Genomic DNA, 10,631 nt, shown 5'->3' with positions numbered 1-10,631 from the left:
AGACCATCAGAAAAAATTTTCAGCGGTGGTTTTCCCCTCCTAATGCTGGCAATATTTGTGAGGTACTATGCCTTATAAAAGTTCTCTCTAAAGAGGTGTTGCACTGCAGCACGCCGTTCAGACTCGGCTGTAAAAAGGAGACCCCTTATCATTGAGCTTAAAATTGAATCGGACTGGCCTCATTGATATGTGAGAAGTTTGCCCCTGATCCTTAGTGAAATGTTCATGGGCAAAATTTGCAATTTTGCATCCTATGGCGGAGGGTATACAAAATCATATTAAAAAAAAAAATCAATTAATTTTTTAATTGAAAACGACTTTATTTTCAATTAAATATTTTAATTGAATTTTTTCTCTCTGTACATGAAAATAGGATAAGGTTATACTAATCTAGTCATTCCGTTTATGACATTTCGAAATATTCGTTTAAGACCCCATAAAGTATATAATGCGGATTTTTCATATAGTCCGTTGACAAATACTTTTTGGGCAACCCAATATTTTCTTGATCATCTCGACATTCTGAGTCGTTTTAGCCCAGTCCGTCCGTCCGTCTGTCGAAATCACGATAGCCGTCGAACGCGTTAAGCTAGCCACTTGAAATTTTGCACAGATACTTAATATTGATGTAGGTCATTGGAGATAGCAAATGGGCTATATCGGTTGAGATTTAAATATAGCTCTCATATAAACCGATCTCCCGATTTTATTTCTTAACCCCTGAACGCCGCAATTTTTTTCCAATTTGGCTGAAATTTTGCATGTAGTGTTCTTTTATGACTTTCAGTAACTGTGCCAAGTACGGCTCACATCGATCTATAACCTGATATAGCTCCCATATAAACCGATCTTTTGATTTGACTTCTTGAGCACCTGGAGGTCGTTTGTAACACAACGAATTATTAGTCTGAGACCCCATAAAGACTATTCTTGATGGTCTAGGCATTTTAAGTCGATCTAGCCATGTCCGTCCGTCCCTCTGTCTGTCTGTGGTAAGCACGCAAACTTTCGAAGAAGCAATATAGCTCCCACATAAACCGATGTTCCTAGGTTGCCCAAAAAGTAATTGCGGATTTTTTAAATGAAAGTAAATGCATTTTTAATAAAACTTAGAATGAACTTTAATCAACTATACTTTTTTTACACTTTTTTTCTAAAGCAAGCTTAAAGTAACAGCTGATAACTGACAGAAGAAAGAATGCAATTCCAGAGTCACAAGCTGTGAAAAAATTTGTCAACGCCGACTATATGAAAAATCCGCAATTACTTTTTGGGCAACCCAATATTTTACTTCTTGAGTCTCAAGAGGGTGTAATTCTTATCTGATTACTCTGAAATTTTGCTAAATATAGTCTGAATGGGTAAATAAGCTGATTATGATAACCTGATAGCTCCCATAACAGATTCGTACTCGACTTCCAATGACCTTTAAAGGAATGGTGGTCACAATTTTCAGTTTGGTGGTGTTTTTGGAGTAAGCGTGAGGATCTTCCCCCCATAAAAACATTTACAGCCTATTATCCCTATCTGTGAACAAACAAACATACCTTGATTTATTATATTTATATATCTATCTTATATATAAGATTTTATTAATTTATAACAATTTATATTCATTATAACAAATTACAAACATTGTAAATACTGTTTTGTTTTTCAGGACATATAAGGACTTGCATATGTCTTCACGACTTACTTACTTAACAAACTACCTGCAAAATTCAAAAACTTAACCATTTTGCATTTTTCTACAATAATTCCCTCGGAGTTACAACTTTTCCAATAGACCCCATCACCAACCCTCGCCACTACTTAGCCTTTCTCTCCAAAATAGGCATTTCCCACATACGTTGATCCTTGCCAAACTCCTCGCCATCCTGCAACGTTTGGGGCAGCACTCGATCTACTGTTTCTGGCAATAAAAGACACAAAAGGCCTCCCAAAATACCCAAGAGGCCGAGTATTATCAAAGGCAACAAGGCGGACACATTACTCAAATGTACCACAAATGGTGCCACAATGGTTGAGGCATAGCCCATGATGTGTATGAACGCAACTCCCTGAGCCCTTACCACAGTGGGCAAAACTTCGGCGGCATATTGTGAACCCACATTGTAGGAAATATTGACGAAAAATCTGCCTATAATGGCAAAGGCCACAATGTAGGCATCGCTGGGAGCAAAGGCGGCCAAAAGGCTAAAGACCCCACTTAAGACCATACTTCCGCAGGCATTCCAACGCCGTCCCAAATTGTCCATGGTCCATAGCAGTATAACACCAGCTGGAAATTCACTCAGACAAGCTATGGTAAAGGTGAGGAAGATGTTCAAAGGCAAAGAGCCCACATTACGCACATGGCCATCAAACACCAAGGTTATGCACATCCATACAAATACCAAAATAATGGTGGTGCGTCTGAGCCGTGGCGTCTTAAACAAATCCAAAATGGAGTACGAACTATTTTGCTCTTCCTCTTGTTGCAGTTTTAAGCAGCTCTCACGAAAGTTCTGAAATGTTTGCTCACTAACATCGCGACGATTGCTTTTGGCCAATTTCTTAAGAATTTCTATGGATTTGTCTATTTTGCCCTGCGACACCAGCCATCTGTAAGTAAAGGAAAATATTTTAAGATGTAATCGAATAATCAAACAGTGGGCTGGTTTTCTTCTCACCTGGCTGATTCTGGTACCAGCCATGGTGTAAATATCACCAATATTAGGGGCGCCGATGTGGCTATGGCCAAATATTGCCAATTGGCTAGGTAATAGGCTATCCAAGGCAGCAAACAGGCAGCAGAGGTGAAAAATATGGCTATGGGCATATTGGCAACAAATGTACGATATTTGGGACCCACATATTCCAAAACTGTAAAAAAAAGAGAGAGTTTCAGGGAACATTATTTATAAGAATTATAGAAAAAAATAGAAAAAAAAAATTTCATAAATCCGATTATATCAAAAATCGTATATACCCTCCACGGGCCGAATCTTATATACCCTCCACCATGGATCGCATTTGTCGAGTTCTATGCGCGATAACACTTTTCAGGCAAAGAAAGAATATTGGATAAGAACTGTTATGCTATTGGAGCTATATCAAGTTATAGTCCGATTCGAACCATAAATGAATCGGATAAAAATTGCGCCTTGTAGGGGCTCAAGAAGTAAAATCGGGAGATAGGTTTATATGGGAGCTGTATCAAGCTATTGATCGATTCAGACCATATTAGACAAGTATGTTGAAGGTAATGAGAGAAGCCGTTGTACAAAATTTCTACCAAATCGGAAGAGGATTGCGCCCTCTAGAGGCTCAAGAAGTCAAGATCCCAGATCGGTTTATATGGCAGCTATGCCAGATTATGAACCGATTTGAATCATACTTAACACAGTTGTTGGAAGTGATTCCAAAACACTACGTGCAAAATTTCAGTCAAATCGGGCAAGAATTGCGCCCTCTATTGGCACAAGAAGTCGAGATCTAAGATCGGTATATAAGGCAGCTATATCAGATTATGGGCCGATTCGGACCATACTTAGCACACTTGTTGGTAGTCGTAACAAAACACTTCGTGCAAGTTTCAGCCAAATCGGATAAAAATTGCGCCCTCTATTGGCTCAAGAATTCAAATCCGGGATCGGTATATATGAGAGCTAATCAGGTTATTGACCGATTTAAACCGTACTTGGCATGGATGTTGGAAGACATAGTACAAGTCTTTGTTGCAAATTTCAGCCAAATCGGATGAAAGTTGACACTTCTAGCGGCTCAAGAAGTCAAATCCGTGGATCGGATTATATGGGGCTGTATCTATTTATAGACCGATTCGGATCGTAATTGACATGGATGTTGGAAATCATAACAAAAGTCTTTGTTCCAAATTTCAGCGAAATCGGATGAAAGTTGAGGCTTCAAGAGGCTCAAAAAATCAAATCCAGCGATCGGTTTATGTGGAGGCTTTATCCAAATCTGAACCGATATGACCCATTTGCATTCCCCATCAACCTAAAACATTAAGAAATATCGGTGCAAATTTCATGCGGATAGCTTTACGCGCTCAACCGATATCGTTATTTCGACAGACGGAGTGACGAAGATGGACAGACATGGCTAGATCGACTCAGAATGTTGAGACGATCCAGAATATATGCCGATATGCCGATTGAGAGTCTTAAGCCCATAAAAGCCGCAATTATTATCCGATTTCGTTGAAATTTAAAATAGTGAATTAATTAAAACATACCGATACCCGAACCACATATGGTTCAGATCGGTCTTTATTTAGATATCGCTGCCATATAGACTGATCCGACGATTAAGGTTCTTAAGCCCATAAAACTGCATTTATTACCCGATTTCGCTGGAATTGGGCATAGTGACTTGTATTAGGCCTCCAGCATATGGTTGGATGACGGAAGTATAAGATATAGACCGATCTTCCAATTTGGGGTCCTAAAATAATCCAAATATAACTGCCATATAAAACAATCCGATTTGGCTGAAATTGTGCATGAAGTCTTTTGGTATGATTTCCAACAAATATGCCATGTATAGTCTAAATCAGTCCATAAACTGAGATAGCCGCCATATAAACCGATCTCCCGATTAGACTTCTTAAGCCTCTAGAGGACGCAATTCTTATTCGATTTATTTTGACTTCCAACAACTGTGCCAAGTATGGCCTAAATCCATCCACATCCTGATATAGCCGCCAAAACCGATCTCCCATTTAGACTTCCTGAGCATCTAGAGTGCGCAATTCTTATCGAATATGGTTGAAATTTTGCATATGTCGTTTTGGTATGACTTCCAACAACTGTTTCAAGTAAGGTCTAAACCGGTATATAACCTGATTTAGCTGTCATACAAACCGACCAGTTTGACTTTTTGAGCCTTAGGAGGGCGCAATTATATTTGCCTGAAATTTTGGAGGTGATGTTTATCTATGACTGTTTTTTTTTTCTATTTGAAAAAGTCATTCAAAGAACTTGACAAATGCGATCCATAGTTGAGGGTATATAAGCACGCTTTTGCATGTTTTCCTTACTTCTTCATAAAAAACTAAAGATTAGAAAAAAACAAGTAAAAGTGTGCTAAGTTCGGCTTGGCCGAATCTTGTGAACCCATCACCATGGATTCTGCTAAAATATGGGACCTATATCTGGTTATAGACCGATTTGGACCGTACTTGGCGCAGTTGTTGGAAGTCGTAACAGAACACTATGCGTAAAATTTCAGCCAAATCGAACAAAAATTGCGGCTTGTAAGGGCTCAAGAAGTAAAACCGGTAGATCGGTTTATATGGGAGCTATATCCAAATCTGAACCCATTTGCAATCCCCAACGACCAATATTTATATTAAGTATCTGTGCAAAATTACAAGTGGCTAGCTTTGCGCGGTCGAATTCGTATCGTGATTTCGACAGACAGACGAACGGACATGACTAGATTCAGAATAAGAAGACGATCAGGATGATATATACTTCAGGGGGTCCTAGATCAATATTTCGAGGTGTTACAGACGGAATGACTAGGTTAGTATGCCACCATCCTATGATGGTGGGTATAAAAATATCAAAATAATATTTATCAAAAATTTTATAATTTTTCAAGATCATTAAATTTCACAATTTTTGTTTGTTTCTCTTTCGAGACGAGCTCATTGATCGAAGATTTTCTTTGCAAATGGAAAAGGAAAGCCAGGGATCGCAACACACACACACACACATACCACTATGGGACGCGATTCGTCTTTGGTTAGAAAACTTTTCAACCATATTAGGGGTGATGGCTTCAAGGCCCGTACGTTGGTATGTTGCATTTTAATCGTATTTATTGCGAAAACGCCTCTTTGATAAAAAAAAAATACCACATTAACCACAACCCTGTCTGTTAGTATGTGTTTTCGTGTAATGACAAAAAATTTTGTCTACGACAATTACTCTACTTCCATGGTGCACATGATTCTGTGCATCTTTTGGAAGTTGTATTGATGACTTCGAACGCTAGACAACGGCAACGGCTCTCACTGTTGATCCGTGTGCCCAGGTTCGAATCACGGCCGGGATCTACCGATTTTGTTCATTTTCTAGTTTTTCGCCTATTAATGGGGCCGAGAACTTAATTCGGGTGATCGGTTATATGACAGTTATAAACAAATTTTAGACCGATCCAAACCATAACGAGCATGGATGTCGAGGAGTCCAGCACAAGTCAATGTGCCCAATTTCAGGGAAATCGGTTAATAAGAAACCTTTTCATCGGAAGATCAATATATATGGGAGCTAAAGGGTGATTTTTTTGAGGTTAGGATTTTCATGCATTAGTATTTGACAGATCACGTGGGATTTCAGACATGGTGTCAAAGAGAAAGATGCTCAGTATGCTTTGACATTTCATCATGAATAGACTTACTAACGAGCAACGCTTGCAAATCATTAAATTTTATTACCAAAATCAGTGTTCGGTTCGAAATGTGTTAAAATTTTGACAATTTTTGTTCAGCGATGAGGCTCATTTCTGGTTGAATGGCTACGTAAATAAGCAAAATTGCCGCATTTGGAGTGAAGAGCAACCAGAAGCCGTTCAAGAACTGCCCATGCATCCCGAAAAATGCACTGTTTGGTGTGGTTTGTACGCTGGTGGAATCATTGGACCGTATTTTTTCAAAGATGCTGTTGGACGCAACGTTACGGTGAATGAACACATTTCGAACCGAACACTGATTTTGGTAATAAAATTCAATGATTTGCAAGCGTTGCTCGTTAGTAAGTCTATTCATGATGAAATGTCAAAGCATACTGAGCATCTTTCTCTTTGACACCATGTCTGAAATCCCACGTGATCTGTCAAATACTAATGCATGAAAATCCTAACCTCAAAAAAATCACCCTTTATATCTAAATTTAGCACGATCTAGACCATACTCTGTACTAATGTCAAGGAGCTGAACACAACTCATTGTACCAAATTTCAGCGAAATCGGATGAAAAATGCGCTTTTTATGGGTGCCGGTGTTAAAATCAGAAACATTTTCAGCGGTGGTTATCCCCTCACGAATACTGCCACACATTTGTGAGGTATGCTGCCATGTTAAAACTTCTCTAACAAGTGGCGTACGCTTTGCGGTACACCGTACGGAAGGAGGCCCCTTATCGTTGAGCTTAAACTTTAATAGGACTGCACTCATTGATATGTGAGAAGTATCCCCTAATCCTTAATGTTCGTGGGAAATTTATTAGAAGTTCAACTTATGCCCCCAAGATCTTAAATCGGGAAATCGGTCTGTAGGGTGCTGTTATCAAGATACAGTTCGATGTAGTCCATTTTAGTGCTGCTTATAGACTAAACAAGTAAAAGCGTAATAAGTTCGGCCAGGCCGAATCTTATATACCCTCCACCATGGATCGCATTTGTCGACTTCTTTCCCGGTATCTCATTTTAGACAAACAAAGGAAAATAATAAGACAATTGTATGCTAATTAAATTGAATGTTGGAGACCACAGTAGAAGTCTTTGTGTAAAAGTTAAGTCAAATCGAATAAGAATTGCCCCCTCTAGTGGCTCAAGAAGTAAACCAGGGAAAACGTTTTATAAGGGAGCTGTATCAGGCTATAAACCCATTCAGACCATATTTCAAACGTATGTTGGAGATCATTGAAGAAGACGTTGTACAAAATTTCAGCCAACTCGGATAATAACTACGCCCTCTAGAGGCTCAAGAAATCAAGATTCGGTTTATATGGCAGCTATATCAGGTTATGGACCGATTTGAACCATAAATGGCACAGTTGATGAAAATCATAACAAAAACCTTCTTTCAAAATTTCACCCAAATGGGATAGGAATTGCGCCCTCTAGAGGCTCAAGAAGTCAAGACCCCAGATCGGTTTATGTGACAGCTATATCAGGTTATGGACCGATTTTAACCATAAATAGAACAGTTGTTGAAAATCTTAACAAAACACCTCATTCAAAATTTCGGCCAAATTGGATAGGAATTGCGCCCTCTAGAGACTCAAAAAGTCAAGACCCCAGATCGGTTTATACGACAGCTACATCAGGTTATGAACCGATTTGATTCATAATTGGAACAGTTGTTGGAAATCATAGCAAAACAATTCATGCAAAATTTCAGGCAAATCGGATAGGAATTGGGCCCTCTAGAGGCTCAAGAAGTCAAGACCCCAGAATCGGTTTATATGACAGCTATATCAAGTTATGGACCGATTTAAACTGTAATTGGAACACTTGTTGGAAGTCATAACAAAACAATTCATGAAAAATTTCTAGCAAATCGGAAAGGAATTGGGCCCTCAAGAGGCTGAAGAAGTCAAGACCCCAGATCGGTTTATATGACAGCTATATCAGGTCATGGACCGATTTGAACCATAATTAAAACAGTTGTTGGAAATCATAAAAAAACACTTCATTCAAAATTTCACCCAAATCGGATAGGAAATGCGCCCTCTAGAGGCTCAAGAAGTCAAGACCCCAGATCGGTTTATGTGACAGCTATATCAGGTTATGGACCGATTTGAACCATAATTAAAACAGTTGTTGGAAATCATAACAAAACAATTCATGCAAAATTTCAGCCAAATCGGATAGGAATTGCGCCCTCTAGAGACTCAAGAATTCAAGACCCCAGATCGGATTATACGACAGCTATATCAGGTTATGGACCGATTTGAACCACAATTGGTACCGTTTGTTGGAAATCATAACAAAACAATTCAAGCAAAATTTCAGCCAAATCGGATAGGCTGATAGACAATAATCAGCCCATCCAAATCGGATAGGCTGATTATTGCGCCCTCTAGAGTCTCAATAATTCAAAACCCCAGATCGGTTTATATGGCAGCTATATCAGATTATGAACCGATTTAAACCATAATTGGCACAGTTGTTGGAAATCATAAAAAAACACCTCATGCAAAATTTCGGCTAAATCGGTTAAGAATTGCGCCCTCTAGCGGTCAAGCCCTTTAGAAGTCAAGATCCAAGATCGGTTTGTATGGCCTATTTACAATCCCAACCAACCTACACTTATTAGACGTTTTTGTGCAAAATTTGTATATCTGTGCAAACTTTCAGCTCAATATCTCTATTTTCAAAGATTGTAGCGTGATTTCAACAGCCAGGTAGGCAGACGGACAGACGGACATGGCCAGATCGTCTTAAATTTTTACAACGAGATTAAATTTTGTTCAAGATACTAAGAAATTTTAACTACAACAAAACTCTTTGGAATTTATCGCCAAAGCGTGGCTTTAATAAACCCCTCATTCAAATGAGAACAAGTTTTGTTGCTATAACGATTTGAAAATAAAATAAAATTCCAAAAAAAAAAACTCACCCAATATGAAGATCATCACGAAACAATTGTCAAAAGCAAATCCCACCAAAAAACGCATTAAAGCAAACATCCAAAATGATTTGACAAAAGCTGTTCCAAGACCGGCAGCACAGCCGACCAAATTACAGGCTATGGTTGAGGGGACACGTCCAAATTTATCAGCCACCCAACCGAAGAGTAGGCCTCCGATAATGGCTCCCACAAAAAATATCGCCTGGGCATAGGTGGCCAACACCGAGTCTTCGCAAACCCAATTCAGCTCCGTGGCTATGGTGGTGTAGGGTATCTCGGTAAAGTTGTATGACCAACCATGCGTGCAGCCGCTAATGGGCCAGGAGGCATTGGCCTGTTTAACACCCAGCCGTAATTGTTCTGTAAAATTGACATTGTAACGCAGACATTTGCTGTACTCTCCATTAATGCGGGGTATGGATAGGGCCAATCTGGAATAAGCACAAAAATTAGAAAGTTACTCGCCAAACAGCCCTTAGTCAGAGTCATTAACCCACCTTTGCTCCAGTGGTAAATCTGCCAATTCCGGAACCTCACACCAATGCTGCTCGGGCACCAGGGTCAAAAAGATTTGGGTGAAATAAACAAAAGCCAAGAAAAAGCCAAAGGGTATGGTGAGCAAAAATAGAATTTTCTGATAACGTCCAAATTCTCCTATCAAAGGCAGCATGTCATTGAAATCCATGGCATGGGTATTGACGGTGGCCTCTTCCCTTAGCTGCACCTCGTACAGCTCGATACCCTTGGGGACTTGGCCCACACCCATCCAGTTATTCGTATCACCATCATCTCCGATAAAATTGGGATTCTGATACGCCGATGGCGTGTATGTCTCGCGTTCACTCATACTGGCCGTGACTGTTTCGAAGCAAAGCCGCCGTTCAACTTTTCTATATCGTTCAAATGTGATTATCCAACAGACATCAGCTCTCTGGAGAACTGTAACTAACGACCGCGCGCAACCGACTACTGCTTTGTTTACCTTCCATTTAAGCCGTTATTGAGAATTTGGCCAATTAGCACTTCAATTGAAAAGTTTAGCAACATTTAAAACTTGATTCGTTTTTGCTATGCATAAAATCGGTGGGGAAAAAATATTCAAATTTCAAACATTGACGTCGAGAGAGCAGGGATGCCCCGGCGATTTTGTTTTGAATATATGTGCATAAATTGTGATGGAGATGAAGATGGAGGTGGATGGATTTTTGAGACGTCTTCTTTTTCTTAGAGGTAGTGGAGAAAAGATGAAATAAGGGTTTTCAGT

The 10,631-nt window shown here is 39.4% G+C and overlaps 1 protein-coding gene across 1 annotated transcript; it reads right to left on the bottom strand.

The window, feature by feature from the left end:
• Positions 1–1,579: 1,579 nt before the first annotated feature.
• Positions 1,580–10,331, bottom strand: LOC106085388 (carcinine transporter). Its single transcript, XM_013249609.2, has 4 exons — positions 9,865–10,331; positions 9,356–9,798; positions 2,673–2,865; positions 1,580–2,604 (listed from the first exon to the last, which is right to left on the bottom strand). Exons 1-4 carry the CDS (start codon positions 10,212–10,214, stop codon positions 1,809–1,811), a joined length of 1,782 nt encoding a protein of 593 aa, XP_013105063.2. The 5' UTR covers positions 10,215–10,331; the 3' UTR covers positions 1,580–1,808.
• Between the last annotated feature and the right edge of the window lie 300 nt (positions 10,332–10,631).

Source organism: Stomoxys calcitrans, chromosome 5, assembly GCF_963082655.1.
Source record: "Stomoxys calcitrans chromosome 5, idStoCalc2.1, whole genome shotgun sequence".
Lineage (NCBI taxonomy): Eukaryota > Metazoa > Arthropoda > Insecta > Diptera > Muscidae > Stomoxys > Stomoxys calcitrans.
Note: the sequence above shows the minus strand (reverse complement) of the source record. Positions and strands in the feature narration are given on the sequence as shown.

Bases quoted from the DNA above. Each gene is read 5' to 3' on its own strand.
- LOC106085388 (XM_013249609.2), bottom strand. From the start codon at position 10,214: ATGAGTGAACGCGAGACATACACGCCATCGGCGTATCAGAATCCCAAT. The intron at 2,866-9,355 runs GTGAGTTTTTTT...TTTTTTTTACAG, and splicing joins CGTGATGATCTTCATATTGG to TTTTGGAATATGTGGGTCCC. The intron at 2,605-2,672 runs GTGAGAAGAAAA...CTTTACTTACAG, and splicing joins CTGGTACCAGAATCAGCCAG to ATGGCTGGTGTCGCAGGGCA.